This window comes from Heterodontus francisci, chromosome 4 (assembly GCF_036365525.1).
Source record: "Heterodontus francisci isolate sHetFra1 chromosome 4, sHetFra1.hap1, whole genome shotgun sequence".
NCBI classification, from domain to species: domain Eukaryota; kingdom Metazoa; phylum Chordata; class Chondrichthyes; order Heterodontiformes; family Heterodontidae; genus Heterodontus; species Heterodontus francisci.
This window is the reverse complement of record NC_090374.1, coordinates 57,437,669-57,461,267: the sequence shown is the minus strand read 5'-3', so window position 1 is coordinate 57,461,267 and position 23,599 is coordinate 57,437,669. Positions and strand designations below refer to the sequence as shown.

Genomic DNA, 23,599 nt, shown 5'->3' with positions numbered 1-23,599 from the left:
GAAATATTGAAGAGGTTGGGGTTCTTTTCTCTAGAAAAGAGAAGACTGAGGAGTGACCTGATAGAGGTCCTTAAGATTCTGATAGGGTTTGATAGGGTAAATGTAGGGAAGATATTTCCACTTGCAGGCAAGACCAGAACTAAAAGGCCATAAATATAAAATATCACTAATAAATTCAATAGGGAATTCAGGAAAAACTTCTTCACTCAGATTCTGGTTAGAATGTGAAACTTGTTACTGCATGGAGTATTTGAGGCAAATAGCATACATGCATTTTAGGGGAAGCGGGTTAAGCACACCGGGGGTGGTGGGGGGGGGGGGGGGGGAGGAATAGCAGGATAAACTGATAGGGTTAGATGAAGAGTGGAGGCTTAGATGAAGAGTGGAGGAGACTCAGAGCATTAATACCCTCAAGGGATGTACTCCTGCTCCTTTTTTTAAAAAATGTTTTTAATCATCATGCTTTGGGAAGTATAAATTTATAAACACGAACCACAACTACAATACTCGGTGTATTTTTCTTTAATGTTCAAAGTCCAAATATACATAGGTTCCAAAGTAAACATGGATAAGTTATAGGCGGTGCTTATATACAATGCATGACAATTTTAGAAATTCAAAAGCATAAACCTGTTGAGCCAAATGGCCTGTTTCTGTGCTGCAAATACTTTGCAAAGCTTGTAACATTCTAAAATAGATCAAAGGATTGATATAGGATGCTTGGCGACAAAAACACTCCTTCAAGCTCTCCTTCTCCCATAAAATGCAGTATTATGAAATGCTGTAAAATGTTTCATGCGGTATTAATTTTCTTTTACAGCTCTAAACTGCTCTTTTTAACTAACACTTTTTTTTTTGTTTTCCCTCAGAATTCAACACACAAAAATGCAGCAAAAAATTGCTTATAAGCTATGTGTGATCTTTGCATCACATCCCATCCTCACCCCTCTAAGTGTCCCCACAGAGCTGATTAATGATGGCATTTGTATAATGTCGGAAAATTCCTAGCACAAGTCTGCGAAATACAGACTTTATGGAAACGGAATTTGATCAAAGGGCAAGAGAGTACAAAAGCAAACAGCATGAATTTATATTCTTATTGTAAGGACTTGAAATTTTACTCATCGCCTATTAACGTTTATTTTTGCAACCCCACCCCCAACGATCTCTGTTACGATTTACTCTCCACCTTCAGAGGCCTCCAGCAAAGTTGCATATGCTAATAGTTGCTATGTATATACCTTTCCTTTTGTACAGCTTGGACAAAGAATAGACACAGCACAGAAGTTAGTGTTTGCTTTACACTGCCTCCCAAATGATCAGAATATGAAACCCACTCCAGAAATTGGCTTGCTTCATAATGCATTTGATGCAGGAGTGCAGAATTCATTCCAGGCAGAGTTTTAAATAGCCTACTCTGCTCTGAACTCAGATGGCCAGCGTAAACGATTATTTTATAATTCCGTACCTGAGAGGGCTGTCTATACTCAGTCGTTGAGCATATTCAGGACTGGGATCAATAGATTTTTGGACACTAAGAGAATCAAGGAAAATGCTGCTGATGTAGAGGTTCAGCCATGATCTTACTGACTGGCGGAGCAGACTTGAGGGACGTACTCCCGCTCCTATTTTTTTTTTAAAGTTTTTAATCATCATGATTCTTTGAGAGGTATAAATTTTTAAACACTAACCACAACTACAATACTCGGTGTATTTTTCTTTAATGCTCAAAGTCCAAATATATTTGGGCGGCACAGTGGCTAGCACCGCAGCCTCACAGCTCCAGGGACCCGGGTTTGATTCCGGGTACTGCCTGTGTGGAGTTTGCAAGTTCTCCCTGTGTCTGCGTGGGTTTTCTCCGGGTGCTCCGGTTTCCTCCCACAAGCCAAAAGACATGCAGGTTGATAGGTAAATTGGCCATTATAAATTGTCACTAGTATCGGTAGGTGGTAGGGAAATATAGGGCCAGGTGGGGATGTTTGGTAGGAATATGGGATTAGTGTAGGATTAGTATAAATGGGTGGTTGATGTTCGGCACAGACTCGGTGGGCCGAAGGGCCTGTTTCAGTGCTGTATCTCTAATCTAATCTAATACATAGGTTCCAAAGTAAATACAAATACAGTACAGGCTATGCTTATATACAATGCATGACAATTTTAGAAATTCAAAAGCATGGCCATGGGCCTTGCGTTATGATGATGTGAAGACCCAGCTGTAACTACCATTCAACTTGCAGGGCAAAAACAATGACCACCAATTCCCACCTACTCCTGTTCTGGTTCACCATTACTCCCTGTAGTTTTGCTAACGATCCAGGTTGCATCACGTCCCACCATTTACCAAGCTGCGATTTCATACCTCCAAGCAGCCTTCATGCTGAACTGCTTGATAAAGTGCTCTCTACAGTTTACGTGGTTGTCTAAAGGACCATTATTTGTTTTCAGTGTTGCAGATTTGTTTACAGTGCTCATCAATCCTTCTCTATAATCTGCCAGAAGCGATCATTCAAGCAAGATGAAAAGCTCATTGTTTTTCCTTCTGCAAAATATAATAGCAGCATCCCGAGTGATTCAACTAACTTCAGCCTGTGGCCATCTGATTAGAAGTTTACGCTGTACTCGTCAAGTTGGCACTCCATTCTTCCTTTCCTGAACTTTAAAAACTATAGGACCTGTTGAAAAAACATTAATCTACATTGGGGAGACATTTTCACATTGGACAATGTTTTCTTTTATATATAAAGCTTTAAATCTGAAATAACTTTAAAATTGCCAATTCCACAACAGTTTTGAGGATTACTAGGTTAGTGAGAAAGCAGCAGCAGTGGTGTCAAAATGGTGGCGGTTCTTAAATCATAGTCTCTCAGCATAAGTTTAAACAATCGTTAATCTCCTAAGAAAAAGAACAAAAGAAAAATTGACCCATCAACCCCATTTCCATCAAAATCTGTATTGAGTTCCACCTCAATTATTTAACCAGCATAGAATCGTTCTCAAAATTACTCCCAATTCCCCACTCTAAATAAAAGCTTAGCAAAACTGCAAAATATCTTTTAGTTTCAGTTGGCTGGTTTTCAATGAAGGACAGTTTCTGATTCCAGCAGCACATAAGCCACCAGATTCCAGGAAGCTTTTGATCATCCCAGTCTATATTTAGCTTTATAACCTTCAATCCAATTAGCAGATATTTAACCAGCATCTCTTTTCAAGGAGTCTATCAACACAAGAACATTAGCACTGAGGGGGTGCAGTCAAGGAGGGTGGAAAGATGGACTTTTGGCTACTCAAGTCTTGCTTGAAGATGTGCTTATGCCCATTAGTTCTCATTTACTCTCCAAGTTAAATTGCCTGTTTACATGAAAGTTATTTACGCCTATTAGCACGTTGAAGACCCAGATCATGCCTCATTCAAAACATTTTTAGCTCCAAGAGGCTTTCCTCTTAAATAGTCTAATCTGCAGAGATAACCAAAGGCAAGTGACAGTCTGTCGAGCAGGGAATGCAATAACAACTTGCATTTTTATAGCACCTCCAAGATGGTAAAACATCCCAAGGTGCTTCACAGGAGCATTATCAAACAAAATTTGACATTGAGCCACATAAGGAGAGATTAGGACATGTGAAATAGGTAGGTTTTAAGGAGTCTGAAAGGAAGAAAGAGAGGTAGAGATGTTTAGGAATAAATTCCAGAGTGTAGGGTCCTGGCAGCTGAAGACACTGCCACCAATGGTGCAGCAAATAAAATTGGGGGTGCTCAAGAGGCCAGAATTGAAGGAATGCAGTCCTTACCTGGTCTGGCCTGCATGTGACTCCAGACTCACAGCAATGTGGTTGACTCTTTAAATGCCCTCTGAAATAGCCTGGCAAGTCACTCAGTCAAGGGCAATTAGGGATGGACAACAAATGCTGGCCTAGCCAGCGACACTCATCCCAGAAACGAATTTTTAAAAAAAACTTTCCTGGGTTTGGGGCAGTGAGGGGGGTGGCGGGGTTATTGACCATATGGCTGGATACCCACCATCAATAGGAAGCCACTGGGGCCAAAGAGTGGAATGAAGCAATATTGCAGCATGGGCTAGAAAGGAAACAGTAAGGGGCCTTAAAAAGAGCTGAAGCAAAGGAAGTTTTCATAGGCCTTATTGGGACCTTCAGAGCTGGAACCAATTGCAGGATTTTTTTTAAATATTTGTTCATGGGAGGTAGGCATCCCTGGCAAGGGCAGCATTTGCTGCCCATCGCTAATTGCCCTTGAGAAGATGATGGTGAACTGCCTTATTAATCCACTGCAGTCCACGTGGTGTAGGTACACCCAGTGCTGTTAAGGAACCAGTTCCAGGAATTTGACCCAGAGACAATGAAGAAAGGGCAATATATTTCCAAGTCAGAATGGGAAGGAACTTGCAGGTGGTGGTGTTCCCATGCGCCTGCTGCCATTGTTTTTCTATGTGGTAGAGGTCATGGGTTGCGAAGGTACTTTAAAGGGCGCCTTGGTGAGTTGCTGCAGTATATCCTGTAGATGGTTCATGCTGCTGACATTGTGTGCCAGCGGTGGAGGGACTGAATGTTTAAAGGTCCTAGATGGTGTCAAGCTTCTTGAGGGTTGTTGCAGCTGCATTCATCCAGGCAACACATCCATCCATCCATCCATCCATCAATCACACTCCTGACTTGTGCCTTGTAGATGGTGGAAAGGCTGTGGGGAGTCAGGAAGTGAGTAGCTCACCACAGAATACCCAGTCTCTGACCTGCTCTTGTAGCCATAGCATTTATGTGGCTAGTCCAGTTAAGTTTCTGGTCAATGGTAACGCCCAGGATGTTGATGCTGGAGGATTCAGCGATGACAATGCTATTGAATGTCAAGGGGAAATAATTAGATGAGCTCTTGTTGGAAATGGTCATTGTCTAGCAAGTGTGGCACGAATGTTACTTGTCATTGATCAACCCAAGTCTGAATGTTGTCCAGATCTTGCTGCATGTGGCCACAGAATGCTGCAGTACCTGAGGAGTTGCGAATGGCACTGAACACTCTGCAATCAGCGAATATCTCCACTTCTGACCTTATGTTGGAGGCCAGGTCATTGGTGAAGCAGTTGAAGATTATTGGGTCTAGGACACTACCCTAAGGAACCTCTCCAGTGATGTCCTGGGGTTGAAGTGATTGGCCTCCAACAACCACAACCATCTTTTGTGCTAGATATATCTCCAGCCAGTGGAGAGTTTTCCCCCCCGATTCCCACTGACCTCAGTTTTACTAGTGCTCCTAGATACTGCACTCCGTTAAATACAGCCTTGATGTCAATGGCAGCAACTTTCCCCTTGCCTCTAGAATTCAGTTCCTTTGTCCATGGGGTCTGCAGTCATGAATCAGTGAGCAGGCTATTACTCAATAAACGCTGCGTGATAGCACTCTTAAACAACACCTTCCATCACTTTGCTGGCGATTGAGAGTACACTGGGTTGTAATTGGCTGGATTGGATTTGTCCTGTTTTTTTTGTGGACCGGACATACCTGGACAATTTTCCACATTGTCAGGTAGATGCCAGTGTTGTAGCTGTACCAGAACAGCTTGGCTAGGGGTAAGACTAGTTCGAGAACACATGTTTTCAGCACTACAGCTGGGATGTTGTCAGGGCCCATAGCCTTTGCAGTATCCAATGTCTTCAGCCATTTCTGAATATCATGCGGAATGAATCAAATTGGTTTAAGACTTGATGCTGAGTAGCTCGGGAGGAAGCCAAGATGGATCATCCATTCGGCACTTCTAGCTCAAGTTGGGTACAAATACTTCAGCCTTGTCTTTTGCAGAGGATGGGGATATTTTTGGAGCCTCCTCTTCCGGTTAGCTGTTCAACTGTCCACCACCATTCTCAACTGGATGTGGCAGGACTGCAGCACTTTAATCTGATCCATTGGTTGCGATATCGCGTAACTCCGTCTATAGAATGCTGCCATCACTGTTTAGCATGCTTATAATCTTATGCTTTAGCTTCATGAGGTTGGCACTTCATTTATAGGTATGCCTGGTACTGCTCCTGGCATGCTCTCCTATACTTCTCATTGTACCGGATTGGTCCCCTGGCTTGACAGTAGCGGTAGAGTGAAGGATCGTGCCGGGCCATGAGGTTACAGATTGTGGCAGAATACAATTCTGCCGCTGCCCAGTCCCTCATGGCTACCTACCACTAATGTCACGGTAACGTGCAGTTGCGACAGGTAGACTGATGAGGACAAGTCAAATAGGTTTCTCCCTCAGGTTGGTTCGCTCAGACCCAGTCTGGCAGATATTTTCTTCAGCACTTGGCCTGCTGAGTCAGAGTTGGTGCTACCGAGCCACTACCGGGCATAGAGGTTTCCCACCCTGAGTGCATTCTGCACCCTTGCTACCCTCAGTGCTTCTTCCAAGTGTTGTTCAACATGGAGGAGTACTGATTCATCAGCTGAGGGAGGGCGGAAACTGGTAATCAGGAGATTTCATTGCCCATGTTGCCATGAGACTTCATTGGGTTCTGAGTCAATGTTGAGGACTCCCAGGGACACTCCCGCCTAACCAATGTGCCGCCACCTCTGTTAGCTTTTTACGTTAATCCAGTAGCTTCATGGTCACCATTACGGATATGAGCTTTTCATTTCCAGATTTATTAATTAAATTTAAATTCTGCCAACTGCTATGTTGGGATTTGAGCACGTCTCCTGAGCATTAGTCCAGGCCTCTGGATTACTAGTCCAGTAACATTACCACTATGCTACTGTACCCATCTTCACAGAGGACTCCTCTCAAACATGAAATCATGTTACACCCGACCTGGAAGTGCTTGCTGCTGACACTGTGATCAAACACTGAAACGGTTCCATTCCTGAGCCACTAACCATAGATAAACACATAAAACTCACCTGAAAGCCTGTTTGGGCAGTACCAACCATGTACATTTAACCTAACAAACCAGATCGACAGAAGGGCAACTTTCACAGACCTCCCAATTTATTATTTTTTTTTTTAAATAGTTTGTGGCAATATAACAATTCTACTAAAGATTAAAATAGCAAAGCCATTCTGAGTTGTGTTCTGGTGTCTCCGCTGTCAGTTTGCAATCCAAAATTCACACATTAGTTAAACTAAAATTCTCTTAATTTAACCCGTTTGTCAAACTCACTGCAGCATAACTCAAGTTGTATTTCTGTTCTATAAGTTGCCTGCTTGTGCATCATTGAAAAAAAAAAATTCACAAACAAACAATGGGATTCACCAACAAGCATTGACTAACCACATGGGCAATGTCCTGGTCAAATAGTCTCTATAGCCCATAACTTATGTGCCTGTTCTAACCAAAAGACCAACCCTGCAGAGGCAGCCCAACAATAAAAGATGCAAAACACAGCAGTTTGCCTGGTGGATCAGCAGTAGCCTTGGCAAAGACAAGATAACAGACCACATACACAGCTTTCCCAGCACAGCAAGAGGATGGGAAATTGGGTCAAATTAATAAATAATGACAGAAAATACCTCACCCTGTTCCCAGTTTACACTTTTCAAAATAACTATGAATACATGAGGTTTTTTGCATGCCACATATATACTGATTCATACACATGGCATATGCAATGCTTAAATAGAGTTAATACATAAAAAATTAAAATATCATCCATTCATGAAGATGATTCACAAACAACTCCAGTTTCCCAGCAACAATGTTGAAGTATCCACGTGAAGCCACATCTCCATAAGGTTTCCTGATGTTAGTTCCATTTGGTAATCTGCTCATACTAACTCTGCACACCAGAATCACAGTGTGGGGCTGTGTTTTTGTGATGAAAAAAATTTTTTTTTTTTAAAAAGGGTTTATTTTTTTCTAAAACTAGTATGAGAGAAAGCAAATTAAAAACATATGGACTGTATGGGCAAAAGAAATGAGGCTGACAGCCAAAGATAAACATCTTCCAGAAAGACAACAACTGTCAATGTGACAAGTTCAGACCTGGGCCTTAGCAATATTTTCAAAAAATGCCCCAACTTTGTGAAAGCATGGGAAGCATTTAGCCAAAGTCCTGGCTGGTTGCTTTAAATTGGTAAATATACTGGCAACAGCCAATATGCTGGTGTTAAAAAGCAGCTGCCCAATTCATTCTCATTATTCCAATATTTATGAGATGGTGGTGTATTGGTAATGTCACCGGTCTAGTAATCCAGAGGCCTGGGCTAATGCCCTGGGGACACAGGTTCAAATCCCACCTCGGCAGCTGATGGAATTTAAATTCAATTAATTAAAATCTGGAGTTGAAAGCTGGTCTCAGCAATGGTGCCATGAAACTATCATCGATTGTCATAAAAACCCATCTGGTTCACTAATGTCTTTTAAGGAAAGAAATCTGCCGTCCTTACCTGGCCTGGCTTACATGTGTCTCTAGACCCACAGCACTGTGGTTGACTCTTAACTGCCCTCTGAAATGGTCTAGCAAGCCATTCAGGTCAAGGGCAATTAGGGATGGGCAACAATTACTGGCCTTGCCAGTGACACCCACATCCCAAGAAAGAATAAAAAATGAGAAACTCCTTTACCAAAAGGCAGCGTGGTCATGCAATGTGTAACAAACGTATCCACAGGAGGATCTGCCAGTGAAAAAAAAAGGCATCCATTTTCTGCTCTTGCACTAATGCTACTTCGTACCAGTTTTTCCTCAACTAAATATACCTCTCCTTCCCCCACCCCCTCCTTTTTGCTATCACCCATGGCACAGTTAGTAGCACTCCTACCTGAGTCAAAAATTAAGGCTGACATTCCAGTGCAGTACTGAGGGAGTGCTGCAACATTAGAGGTGCCGTCTCTCGGATGAGACATTAAACCGAGGCCACATCTGCCCTCTCAAGGGAATTTAACAGTTCCCATGATTCTATTTCAAATGGCAGCCAAGCTATTCCCAGTGTCCTGGCCAATATTCATCTCAGTCAACATCATTAAAAACAAAATTGCCTGGTCATTATCACATTGCTGTGTTTCTTACAACAGTGAATACACTCCAAAAGTACTTCGTAGGCTGAAAAGTACTTGGGACATGGAGTTCGTAAAAGGCGCTATATAAATCCAAGTTTCTTGCTTTATTTCCCTCCACTTCTAAAGTCAAAAGTACCATACTTGTGCATAATTCATATGTAAACCTAGACAGCAAGAATCAATTTACTATTTAACTACAGAAGCATCACAGCTCAACCTGACATCCCATCATACATATACTGACACTTTTAAATCAGATGTTTTGTAGTTCTGTGTAATATTCAAATCAAACTTTTTTCCCTTTTGTGCAGCTGTTCTATTTGTGGTCTTATTTTATTACTGACTGCCTGCCAGCATTCTGGTGAACTTTTCAACTTTCCACATAGTATTCTAATCAGCAGCAGAGCAATGCTGGTGAGGTCTGCCATAATGAGCTGCAACACCCCAATTTTGTTTTGGTCCTAAAAACCAAAACCAGCAAAGAAAAGGAAACAAAATGGGGGCCAGAGGTTACGGTCTGAAATCGTTGAAATCAATGTTGAGTCCAGAAGGCTGTAATATGCCTAATCGAAGGATGAGGTGTTGTTCCTCGAACTTACGTTGAGCTTCACTGGAACAGTGTAGGATGCCGAGGACAGAGATGCCAGACTGTGATAAAATAAAAGATATTCACAAACTTGCATGAAATTGGCAAATGAGCCTCAATATAGGAAGTGTGAGGTGGTACATTTTGATAAAAGGAGTAAGGAGGCCACATACTCCTTGGAAACCAAGTTTAAATGGCGTAGAGGAGCTCAGGAGTCTATGGGTAAATCATTCTGAGCAGCAATGCAGGGTTAACAAAAATATTAAAAATGCAAACAAAGTGCTGGGATTATTTCTGGAGGAACAGACTTAAAAAACAGAGGGTAGTGAGAATGCAGAACCAGATGAGGTGAATTGAGAAGCTACATAAGCACATGAAGGATCAAGGAGTAGAAGCTATGTGGATCGGGTGAGATGAAGTAGGATGGAAGGAAGTTCGTGAGATGCTTAAACACCAAAGCAAATGGCTTGTGTTTCTGTGCTCTAAATTCTAAGCTAATTTGCCTCAGTCCATCTCACTCGATAAAATCAATTGCAATCAATTTCAGTGCCTTTGACAAAAGAAAATGTAGGGGTTTTTTTTTCAAAAAGTCAAAAATAATTGGCCTTTATACTCTGACAATAGTCATTGCAAAAATCTCTGTACTCCCCCTCTTAAACTGTGCAGTTTGTACCCAGAACATATTTGTCACCAATTGGATGAATTACTGGAACATACAGATGAATTTTCAAATTAATTTTGTATTCCTTTGTGGACATGAATGGATATCTCACATGCTGGAATTGTAAGCAACAAGTAGCAGGAGTGAAAGAATAAAACATTCAAGAACACTATGGCACACACCATGATCAGGGATATGGGAAGTGCACAGGAAGGATATACAAGAGGTAAATTTCCTAAATAAGCACCATCGCTCAAACAGCAACAATCTCAAAAAGCAACAAATAAAGTTTTCTAATGCTCACCATGTCAGTGATGTTGCTGTTAAGATGTGATTGCCCATGAAATAACTAGGGCATTAAATCCATTTTCAGAGGGTGAAATTTTGAAGAACTGCACATTTGCATGTTAAATCCTACAGAAATAATGGGGAAATTGTAATCTGCACGGAGCTAGAGCCTCGTCCAAAAATTGGGCCTGAGGCCTCATTGCAATAGAGGTGATCTGTGTCACATTATCTCACCTGCAGAGACAGCTCACCTGACATGGGGATCAAATTTGGGCTTTGCTGCATCACTGGTAAGTTCTGGCAGGCAGGCGGAGGAAAGTTCGGGGAGGGCCAAGTACTAGCAGGCAGCAGTCGGCAGTAGTGCTGTGGAGAAGAGGCACTCTTTCCCCACTGTTTCTTCAGCAGCCTCTAATGATCCCTATAAGATCCCTAACATCCCTGCTGTTTAGGCCCCAGGAGAACTGGAAAAACTACCCAGAGCTTGTGCAGTGCATTACCCAGGAACAAGTGTGGGACCCATCTTTGCATCTATAAAGTAATCCTACACTGATTTTGGGTGGCTGCCAGGGATGCCTAAAAACCAGTGAGGCATATATAGCAGAAGCCATACCAATGGTGCCTCACGTTAAAGGCCTGCTTGGGTCTGCAAATGAGACCCGACCCGAGCCCAACAGAACCCCATCCAACCCCGACCTGGCCAGAGTCCTTTCATTTTTTCCTGCACTGGACCCGACCATCAGTTAACTTACCGTCCATTTTTCACTTTGTTCCTTACCTGCACAAGCTTAAAATAACTAACAAAATCACCTTTAAAGTCTAAAAAGTAAATTAACATTAGAGTCACTAACCTGACGTTGTGATAGAGGTGCCCGGCCCTGCCCGACCCGAACCCGACAAGTGGTCAAGTCCCATCGGGTTCGGGTCGGGTAGCCGGTCTTTACCTGACGTCTAAAATAACTGACACAAAAACAGGCACAACACATTCAGATTTCTAACCCAGAGTGTCCAAATAACTTTTGCTGAATGTAGCCCATACCAAGTGCCAGGATGTCAGATCAGGCCCACTGGATAAAATGAATTTGACTCTCCTGCTATAGAAGATGCATGGGCTGGCCATTTTCAAACATCATCTAGAAGAAACAAACATCGACATGCCCAGTGTACTTTCATAAAAGTCAACCTGCTCACGTCAGATGTACCTTGAAGCAGTGATGCTCGCCACAAGCTTTTCCGTGTTCTCAGACAACTCCGCCGGGAGCAGAATTTCAACTGGCTGTAGGCATAGGATCCGGCTTTCCAGCTCGGACCTGGATTTACAGTCATGAAAACAGTCGAAAACCACATCACCAGTGTTGGGTTGGACTGCCTGCGAAATACAATGGTTAAAGTCAAAATTAAGGAAATTCGACACAAAGTCCAAAGTTTCTAGAATTCCAGATGGATTTTTTTTTCCCAAAATGCAGTTCATCAAGGTTTTATGTTTTTTGCAAATACACTGATGGACCAGCCTAATGCAGGCTTAGCAGTACAAAAGCAAAATACTGCAGATAATGGAAATCTAAAACAAAAACAGAAAATGCTTGAAATATGCAACAAGTCAGGCAGCATCTGTGGAGAGAAAAAGAGAGAGTTACTGTTTCAGGTCTTTGTGACCTTTCATCAGAACTGACAAAAGTCAGAAATGCAATCGGTTTTAAGCAAGTGAAAGGGCGAAGGGAAAAGAGGATAAAGAGAAGGTCTGTGATAGGACAGAGGGCAGGACAGGTTAAATGGCAAAAGGTTTCATGGTACAAAGCTTAAGCAGGTAATAATGGGACAAGTGAAGAAACAAAAGATGTGTCTGGATGAGGTGTAAATGGCAGGATAGCAGTCATCTGAACACGAAGGGGTTGGGGTGGGGGGGGGGGGGGGCGGGGGGAAGAAATGAACCAGCAAAAAAAAAACACTAAAAATTAAAAAAAATGGAGGCAGAGGTTATGATCTAAAATGATTGAACTCAATATTGAGTCCGGAAGGCTGTAAAGTGCCCAGTCGAAAAATGAGATGCTGTTCCTCGAGCTTGCTTTGAGCTTCATTGGAACACTGTAGCAGGCCAAGGACAGAAAGGTCAGAGTGCAAGCAAGGTGGAGAATTGAAATGACAGGCAACAGGAAGCTCCGAGTTGCGCTTGTGGACTGAACAAAGGTATTCCAAAAAGCAGTCACCCAGTCTGCGTGTAGTCTCCTCAATGTAGAGGTTTCTCCATTTGCCCCATTACTACCTGCTTAGGATTTGTACTGTAAAACCTTCTGTCATTTAATATGTCCTGCCCTCCACCATATCACAGGTCTTCCCTTTTGTTCTTCTTCCATTCCCACCCCCATTTCACTTGCTCAATACCTATTACATTTCTAACTTTTGCCAGTTCTGATGAAAGGTCACAAAGACCTGAAACCTTAACATTAACTATGTTTCTCTCCATAAATGCTGCCTGACCCGCTGAGTATTTCCAGCATTTTCGTTTTTTGTTTTAGGTGTCACAGCGATGTTTTTTTGGAAATCATTAATTAAAGTAGTTAACAAGAGATAGCCTACTAGCAAAGATACTGAACCACAGCTCAAATGGAAGAACATGATAGAAGCAGAAGTGGGTCATTTAGCCCCTCGAGCCTGCTCCGCCATTCAATATTATGGCTGATCTGACCGTACCCTTAACTACACTTTCCTTGACTCCCTTGTAGATCAAAAATCTGTCTAGCTCAGCCTTGAATACATTCGATGACCCAGCCTCCACTGCTCTCTGGGAAAGAGAACTCCAGAGATTAACAACCCTGAGAGAAGAAATTCCTCCTCATCTCAGTCTTAAATGGGAGACACCTAATTTTGCAACTGTGACCCTTAGTTCAGATTCCCCCATGAGGGGAAACATCCTCTCAGCATTTACCCTATCAAGACCCCTCAGAATCTTATACGTTTCAAAAAGATCATCTCTTATTCTTCTAAACTCCAATGAGTATGGGCCCAACCTGCTCAACCTTTCCTCAAAAGACAACCTCCTTCATCCCAAGAATCAACCTAATGAACCTTCTCTGAACTGCCTTCAATGCAAGTATATTGCTCCTTAAATAAGGAGACCAAAACTGTGCCCTGTACTCTAGGCGTGGTCTCACCAATGCCCTGATCAGTTGTTGCAAGACTTCCCTACTTTTATACTCCACCCCCTTGCAATAAAGGCCAACTTTCCAATTGCATTTCTAATTACTTGTTGCACCTGCATGTTGACTTTTTGTGTTTGACAAGGACACTCAGATCCCTCTGTGCAGTAGCAATCTGTTGTCTCTCTATTTAAATATTTTGCTTTTCTATTCTTCCTATCAAAGTGGATAACCTCACATTTTCCCACATTATACTCCATCTGCCAAATTTTTGCCCACTCACTTAACCTTATGCCTTTGCAGACTCTGGGTCCTCCTCACAACTTGCTTTTCCAGCTATCCTTGCAACGTCAACTAATTTGGCTACAATGTACTCGGTCTCTTCACCCAAGTCATTAATATAGATTGTAAATAGTTGAGACCCCAGCACCGATCTCTGTGGCACCCAATTAGTTACAGTTTGCCAACCTGAAACGGACCCATTTGTCCCGAAATTCTGTTTGCTGTTAGTTAGCCAATCTTCTATCCATGCTAATTTATTACCCTCAACTTCATGGGCTCTTGTGCAGTAGCTGTGGCACCTCATCGAAAATTCATTTTGGGCTTGTGTACAGGTACGTTTTCAGCCTTTAAACAATTTTTCCATTGATAGATCAGTTTGATCAAGAAGTTACTACATCAACATTTATTAAGTTTAGATTCTATTCACAATAATGAAAGACGTGTTATAAATTGTAGTTTACAAAAACAAGTGCCTCAACCCCACTTCTAGGATTGGATCCCCTACAACTGCCTTGATAGATTAAATACAGGCCTCAATGGGTCCACAATTCTGCAGCCATGGAAACTGCGACGTTATTTACTGCCCATCTTAGAATTTTTTCTTGCTCTACTCTTCTTCCCCAGTTTTCTCCACCGTAACTGTATTCAAATCAGCACCTTGTGTCATGAAACTGAACGGTGACCAATCTTCTAAATCCTGCTGCGTCTTAATTCCCAAAGCGCTTTGCACTTTGTACACTTCATCTGCATTTGTAGTGTACAAGGAGTGAAATCTACAGGAATTATATAACTCCAATGATTGTAACTCTTTCACTAGCGAGTCTGCTAAATGTAGAAGCTGTGAAATACAGGGGTGGGGGTGATTAACAAACTGGAATTCACTGGAGGTCAACTGTCACCATTCAGAATCACACCAGGTATTGGGTACGGATACTTAACAACTACCTTTCCCACTTGGATAGGTGAAAAACTAGCTTAGTCAGCCATGTGTTTACATGGCAGCTATTACTTTAAACAGCTAAGCAGTGCAAGTGGATACACCATTTCTCCTGAAAACAAAAAGCTTTGGTTTCTGTGTTTTATACAGTATTTTAAAAATTAAACTAAGGTGTCGCCAAATCCTAAATAGATCAGATGCAGATCTACATTCTCATGCTGGAGAAACTGATCTTGGGGTCCCACAGAATCTATTATAGTAGCACAGTAACCATCAAACGCTGCACTAGTCGACTGCTCAGAAGGTCAATGGAAATAATAGTGTCTGCACTCTAATTCTGAGCAAAATTTCAGTAGTGCAAGGATTTGCACAAAACATCCTTCCCATTACAAGGCCCACTAAAATGTGTTTAGTCATCACCTCTACCACCTAATCAGACCTCTTTCCAATTCTGTCTTCATTCTTACACCGAGGATTATTCAGTACCAAACTCTGGTACACTATTATCCACCAATTTCCATTTGGCTGTTGGGGAGGGGGGATGGGGGTTGTTATCTTGCATTATAATATAGGCCCCACTGTAATTGAAAAGTTAATCTGTTAATCTACAAGAGTTCTTAAGTGATATTAGATAAAATAAATTAGCACTAAATCTTCAAAAAAATTAATCTTCGATGTTAAAAAAAATTGTTTATATCGCACATTGTATCACATTTCTGGAAAAAAAAAGCACTTTGCATACGCTCACTTACTATTCCTGGGATAACTGCTAAGTAAGGCTGTACAAACTGCAATCAGATGAATGGCCAGTTAATCTGTTTTTGGTAATACCAGTTGAAAGGGGAAACATTGATTCAGGCACCAGAGCTGCTTGGTCTTCTTTGAAGCGTGCCATGGGATCTTTAATGTCCAGTGGGGGAGGAGACGACCAGCCCCCAATTAATTGGCCACTTAAGGGGCTCCTCCCACCACTGCTGGTATATTACCAGTGATGGAGTGGGTGGTTCAGTAGCTCAGAAGGGTGCCCAGTAAAATCTGGCAGCCTCCTTGCAGGCTTTGAGGAGGCCCTCCTGATTGGGCACTCTGCCCGATGGAGGGTTGCCCCCACACACACCACAAACCGTCCCCACTGGAGCACCTCCCCCACAACCCTTGCCCAGCCAGTTGTCCCCGGCAACACCCCACACACTTACTTGTATTCTGGGGCCTCGCCCATGTTGCCAGTCCTGGCTGGGTGCAGTCCCAGCAGTGGCCACTGCTCTTGGTGACACAGCTAGACTGAAGGACTGCCAGCCCACTGATTGGCTGGCAGCAGTTGTAGGCAGGACTTCCTGCTTCAGATGGACAGAAGTCTCGCCCAAGGCCAATTAAGGACCTGGGCCACACAAAATGACAGCTTGGCTTCCAGGCCCAGCAGAGGCAAGTTCGCCACCAACTTTTTCTGCCATTGGGCAGGGCCTATGGCACGATGTAAAATTCTGGCATAATGTCTTGCTACTACTATTATACACCACAATCTCAATTCCTGAGTAAGTGGTTGAAAATGGGAGCCAAAAGTGTCATGGCAAGGGAAACCTGAGATACGAGTGAACAGAGAAAGCAACTGTGTATCCCTTTTACTAATCAGATTGAAGGACTGAGAAAGAGATATAGATAGAGGTTGGAGAATGAAGTGGAAATTAAAGTGAATTCAGTACCAAATCAGATAGAGAGAGAGAAATAAAGGGAGGAAACGAATAATTGGATTAACAGACAGAGGAAATGGGGAGAGAAAGGGAAGGTTAAAAGAAATTAATTTGATTTTTAAATCGCCAACAATTAATGCCTGAAGGAATGAGAGTCCACATTAGTAATAGTTAATTTTCCATGTCAGAGAGGGTGATTGGCTGTAATTAAAAATTATGAATTTGTTAAAAGGCTATTTATACATGTAACAACAAAACTTAACTTTCTGTGGCAAGCTTAGTTCATATAGAGATACAGTTTTCGCAAAGCTAATGGCAGAAACAGAGTAGGCAATAACTCTGGGATATTTGCATTTAACCATGCATTTAAACATAAATAACGACGAGTGCCATTAGCCTCATCGCTGTTTTGACAATAAAATCTGGTGCATAACATCTGCTAAACATTAGAAATTTCAGAACCAGAAACTGTGCTGCTAAAATTGACAATTGAACAAAAAAATGCTTTCACTACTAGTCACTAGCTAAAAGCATTGGTATGTGATTTTAAACTTGCCCTCAATCCTTTCTCAATTATTAAAACTGATACTTGCTAAACTCTTGGGATAGAAAACACTGCATATACAATTCAATTTCTGACAAGGGAGCTAGGTAAATAAAAGCAGAAAATGCTGGAAATACTCATCAGCTCTGGCAGTATCTGTGGAATAAGAAACAGTTAATTCAGGTCAATGATCTTTCATCAGTACTGACGAAGGGTTACTGACCTGAAACATTAACTCTTTCTCTCTTCAATGATGCTACCGGACCTGCTGAGTATTTCTAACAGTTTCTTTTTTTTTAAGATTTCCACTATCTGCATTCTGTTGCTCTAGTAGGAGTGGGCTAGGTTTGCTGGCTGACCCAGTTAACATGATGCATAAAACTGACCTATTTCACAGAATACACAAAACAGCTAAACAGTTGCTGACACCTGTCAAAAAATACCATGACACGTTTATTACATAGGATTGAGTATTAAGTAGGAGGCCTCCTTGCTGTAAGTGTTCTGCTGTTCTATTAACTAAAGGACAAGCAGGTTAAGGCACCCTGTGTCTTTTGCTGCCATCTAGTGGCTACATAAACAAAAACCCTTCCTTGTAACCTCATTCAAAATATGCAGCACCTGTTAGGAGATCAGGTAGATTCCTTGTTTTAACTTTCTCCTCAGGATATTAATAATGCTGGCAAGGATGCATTTATTGCCCAGATCAAGTTGCCCTGAAATGGTGATGATGCACCCATTTTGAAGTCTGGATTTTACAGTCCGATTGGACGGGTCAAGTTTTGATTTTGATAAGCTTCGAGAAGACATTCCTTTGTGAATTTTAGAAGTTTGTTTTTCAGCGGTGAGAAGTTTTGACGGAGAAAAAATGTCAGCAAAATGCAGTGTTAAATTGTGTTCAAGCTCAGCTGTGTGCAAATTGGCTACTACATTTCCTACATTACAGCAGTGACTACACTTCAAAACTACTTCATTGACTGAAAAGCGCTTTGAGACATAAGGCACTACATAAATGCAAATCTTTCTTTCAGTTCAGACAGCAATTCAACAGTCACTGCAACTGTTAAAATCATAGCACATTGTAATAATTAAATGCAATGCATTGGTTGAATTTAGAACAAGAGAACATGTCAGTAAGGAAGACTACAAACAATTCTCCATGAGACAAGCAGCACTGCACTGCACTGGAAGATGGTATTTTTATATATGGCAACTGAACTGTTGCATGAACAAATAAATTACACAATTTACTGTAGAATCAAATTGAATTTATATTAATGGCTCCTAGTTTTGGACACCCCACAAATGCAAGTTGTTCTTTTTGCAGGCACTGCACGTAAAGTCCGAGCACAAAATTAAATTTTAATCCATTATTTCCGCCAAGTATTTCTTACAGATATCAATTTTCACGGATAACACAAAATATCTTTGGGACAAAAGGCTAGTCTAGGTCAGCATTCAGTTTCTCTAGTGTACATTTGAAACTTCAGAAGCAATTCATGTTTAGAGACGTTCATTGTGAAGGGATTCTTACCACAAGCCCAATCAGAACTCCTGGTTTCTTATGGTCTTTCTTTTTTGTTTGTTCACAGATACACATCAGGTAGTTGTTGGGAAGTTCACTAAGGACATCTCCGACTTCAACGGAGTCACTGTCCAGGTTCAGCAGTGGGTTAATATGTAACAATAGTCAAGGAACATAGGACAAATTAGTATTCAGTTACCTAATGAAATATACATCTGCCATTCCACCAATACACTTAAACCGTCACCAAATCTGGGTTCAAAAATCACAAATGTTGATTCAATCACACATTGTAATCCTGTCACCAGACAAGCCTGTATATTTATGCTCTTCAGATAAATACACAGTATTTACAGCACAGAAACATGTCATTCAGTGCATCAGATAGATGACACTGAATTGTCAGCAGGTTGTTAAAATAATTTGATCTTTGTCACTTTGGTCCAGTTATTAGGTGCCAGTCTACTCCACATAATGTAGGTGTAGTACTCTTTAGGCGGGCAGGGTGGACAGATCTCCCTGTGAAATGGGAAGTTTCAAAGGAATCCAAAGAATTACATTTTAGGATTAAAATAAAAGTTTTTTCCCAAAAAGGGGGAAATTAAACATTAAAATTAGAGAAAGCGTCACCCAAAGTCTTTCTCATTCACCTTCCAGCAGCCTGGTTCAGAATGACCAAACCGAAGTCCAAAATGTCTTTCAGGTCAAATTTTTTTTTTAAACTATTACACATTCCCAGGGTGCGCGCACCGATGGGTAGGCCGGTACTTACTGACCAAGCCTACTTGTCTTGAGAAAGTGGTGCGGGTTTTCTACTGTACTGGTTTTAAACAACTGGCTTGCTCGGTCACTTCAGAGGACAGTTAATAGTCAACCAGGTTTGTGAGAGGCTGGAATCACGGAGTCAGGGAGGGAATTTTATGCCCTCCTCCACGGGCACTTGGGAGGCAGGAGAGCATATAAATTGGCCGGGATTGTAGCCAAATTAAGTCCGGAACGAAAAGGCCCACGGACAACCGTCCTACCATTCCGCCAATTGAAGCCCTTAAGTGGACAATTAATGTCAAGGGCTTCATCCCACCGCCACCGGTATCAACCCAGCGGCTGGCAGGCCCGTTGCCACATGGGAAGCACGCCAAGCAATTCAGTGTGGGTTGCTTGAGGGGTCCAGGGTGTGGGGACTCTCGTTAAAAGGCACTTAGAGCCTGTTTGAGGGACCCAGCATTGGGAAAGGGGGGGGGGTCTGCTGACTGCCACGACCCTGCCCTTGCTGCCAACCTCCTTACAACCCCCTTCCCCATGACCCCCATCCCAGGGAACCCCTCCTGCCCTAACACCTGTGTCCTGAGTCCCTCGCCTCCAGTAGGTCAGGTACTGGCACCTGCCACCACATTCACAGTGGCACTGCTCAGTGAAACAGCTGCCGACCTCTGATTGGCCAGCAGCTCAGCAGGCGGGACTTAATCCTGGGAAAGGCCCGCCACTGTCCATTTAAGTGCCTAATTGACACGTAATGTGGCGCACCTTCCCCAGAGGAGGCGACGTGGGGCTTATGCCGGCGCTTTAGCTAGTGGCTGAGACCCGTCACCCAGATAAAATCCCAGCTATAGAATCATTTACAGCATAGGAGGAGGAAATCCAGCCCATCGAGTCCATGCTGGCTCTCCACAGAGCAATCCAGTCAGTCCCAGTCCCCGCTTGATCCCCGTAGCCCTGCGAGTTTATTTCCTTCAAGTGCCCATCCAATTTCCTTTTGAAATCATGGATTGTCCCTGTTTCCACCACCCTCATGGACAGCGTCTCAGATCATTACCACTGCGTAAAAAATTCTCACATTCCCCCCTGCATCTCTTGCCCAAAACCTTCAATCTGTGTCCCTTAGGCCTTGTACCATCAGCTAATGGGAACAGCTTTCCTTTCTCTAACTTATCTAAGCCAGTCATAATCTTGTACACCTCTATCAAATCTCCCCTCAATCTCCTTTGCTCCAAGGAGAACAACCTGTTTCTCCAAGCTAAACTTGTAGCTAAAATTCCTCATCCCTGGAACCATTCTGGTAAATCTCCTCTGCACCGCAACCTCACAGCTCCAGCGACCCGGGTTCAGTTCTAGGTACTGCCTGTGCAGAGTTTGCAAGTTCTCCCTGTGACCGCGTGGGTTTCCTCCGGGTGCTCCTGTTTCCTCCCACGTGCCAAAGACTTGCGGGTTGATAGGAAAATTGGCCAAAAAAAAAAAAAATTGCCCCTAGTGTAGGTAGGTGGTAGGAGAATTGAGGGAAGGTGGGGATGAGAGGGAAAAATGGGGTTAATATATGATTAGTATAAATAGGTGGTTGATGGTCAACGCAGACTCGGTGGGCCGAAGGGGCTGTTTCAGTGCTGTATCCCTATGACTAAAACTTTCACATCCTTCCTGATGTGTGGTGACTAGAACTGGACTCCAGTTGGGGCCTAGCCAGAGCTTTATAAAGGTTCAGCGTAACTTCCCTGCTTTTTCCACTCTATGCCTTTATTTACCAAGTCCAGGACCCTGTATGTTTTGCTAACCAATCTCTCATTATGTCCCGCCACTTTCAAAGATTGAGGCACATGCACCCACAAGGTCCCTCTGTTCCTGCACACTCTTTAGAACTGCACCATTACGTCTATATTGCCTCTCCCTATTCCTTCTGCCAAAATGCATCACTTCACACTTGTCAGTATTAAATTCCATCTGCCTTGGTCTGCCCATTCTGCTAGCCTATTGCCGTCCTGTTGCAGGTGGCTCGTATCATCCTCACTATTTACCACTCCTCCAAGTTTGGTATCATCGGCAAATTTTGAGATTCTGCTCGGTATTCCAAGATCCAAGTCATTGATACATAGCAACAAAAAAAAAAATCAGTGGTCCCAGCACTGACCCTTGGGGAACACCACTGTCTACCATCCTCCAATCTGAAAAACAACCATTTAGTACGACTCACTATTTTCTGTCCTTAAGCCAATTTTTTTTTTTTATCACATTGGACATTGACCCTCCTATGCCATGAACCTCAATTTTGTTAACCAGCCTTTTATATGGTACTTTATCAAACACTTTCCTAAACTCCATATAGACAACATTCACCGCATTCCCTTCATCAACTTTCTGTCACTTCATCAAAAAATTCAATTAGTCTAGTCAGGCATGATCTGCCTTTTACAAATCCGTGCTGGCTATCCTTAATTAACTCAAACCTTTCCAAGTGGCAGTTGATTTTTTCCCCGATTATTGTTTCTAAAACCTTACCTACCACTGATGTTAAACTAACTAGCCTGTAGTTGTTAGAAAGTCACAGACCTGAAACGTTAACTCTGCTCCTCTCTCCCAGATGCTGTCAGATCTGCTGAGTATTTCCAGCATTTTCTCGGACTGCCCTTACACCCCTTCTTAAATAAGGGCGTCACATTTGCCACTCTCCAATCCTCTGGCACCTACCCCATATCTAAAGTTTGGAAAATTACGGTCAGCCCTTCCGCCATCTCCACCCTCAGTTCCTTCAGTAACCTGGGATGTAAGCCATCAGGACCAGGTGAGTTATCTACCCTAAGCACAGCCAACCTTTCCAGTAGCCCCTTCCTCTCAACTTTTACTCTATCCATTGCCTCGACTCTCTCTTGCTTCTATCGATATTTTGTCAGATTCCTCTCCCTTCATAAACACCGATACAAAATACTCATTAAGCATTCTAGCCTTGCCTTGTGCATTAAGCATATATATTACCCTCCTTGTCCCAAATAGGCCCCATTCCACCTCTTATTACCTGTTCGCTATTTACATTCCGGGAGAAGACTTTTGGATTCCCTTTTATGTTGAATGCCATTCTATTCTCCTTCTCTCTTTGCCAGTCTTATTTTCTAGTCCAGACCAAGTAAGGACAGCATGTCTAAAGGAGATTAGTGGACCAGCTGGGTTTATGCGACAATCTGAAAATTTCAGGGTTACTTTTACTGATACCAGTCTTTCATTTCCAGATCCTTCTCTTAAAAAAAAAATCTTAACTCAAATTCTCATTGGGATGGATTTGAACTCACAATCTTTGGATTATTTGAACAGGCCTCTGGATTACTAGTCGAATAACAACCAAGACATTGCTATCCCCTATAACCGGACTGGGGCTAGAACAGGCAGAGGTTCTCATCTCCAGGAAATGGATGACGAAGAGGCTCTTTAAGATTACGAAAGGTTCTGATAGGGCAAAAGAATAGATGTTTCCACTTGCGGGTAAGACAAGAAATAGGGTCCAGAAATATAAGACAGTCACTAATAAATCCAATAGAAATTCAGGAGAAACTGCTTTCCCCAAAGATTGGCAAGAATCTGGAACTTGCTACCATAAGGAATAAAAGCAAAATACTACTAATGCTGCTGGAAATCTGAAATAAAAACAAAGCCCTGGAAATACTTAGCAGGTCAGGAAGCATCTGTGGAGAGAGAAGTAGAGTTAACATTTCAGGTCTGTGACCTTTCATCAGAACTGGCAAAGGTTAGAAAAGGAAAAGATTTTAAGCAAGTGAAGGAGGGTGGTTTGAGGGTAAGAGAACAAAAGGGAAGGTATGTGATAGGGCAGAGGGCAGAAGAGATTAAGTAATGAAGATGTCACGGGACAAAGGCAAAGAGCGTGTTAATGCTTGTGGTGAAAGACAAAGAAGTAATCCAGAGAGTGTTAATGGCAGAGTAATGAGCAACTCAGTTCAAAAGTACAAGAAAACAGGCACAAGGTTATAAAATAAAATGATAAAAAAAGAGAAATATAAAAATAAAAAGGCCAGTCATACTCTGAAATTGTTGAACTCAATGTTGAGTCCACAAGGCTGTAGAGCACATGAAAAACAGGCACATGGTTAAAAAATACAATAAAATAAGACAAAATGATTTTTTTAAAAAGAGAAATATAAAAAAAGGCCAGTCGTGCTCTGAAATTGTTGAACACTTTGGGACCAATGACCAT

At 42.3% G+C, this 23,599-nt stretch overlaps 1 protein-coding gene across 1 annotated transcript in view; it reads right to left on the bottom strand.

Moving 5' to 3' along the window:
* msh3 (mutS homolog 3 (E. coli)) overlaps window positions 1-23,599 on the bottom strand; it is a 405,607-nt gene that overhangs the window by 300,707 nt on the left and 81,301 nt on the right. The window contains exons 7-8 of the mRNA XM_068029606.1: window positions 18,640-18,785; window positions 11,723-11,889 (exon numbers count right to left, since the gene is read on the bottom strand). Of these exons, the coding sequence (XP_067885707.1) occupies window positions 11,723-11,889; window positions 18,640-18,785 (313 nt within the window). The remainder of the gene's footprint in view (window positions 1-11,722; window positions 11,890-18,639; window positions 18,786-23,599) is intronic.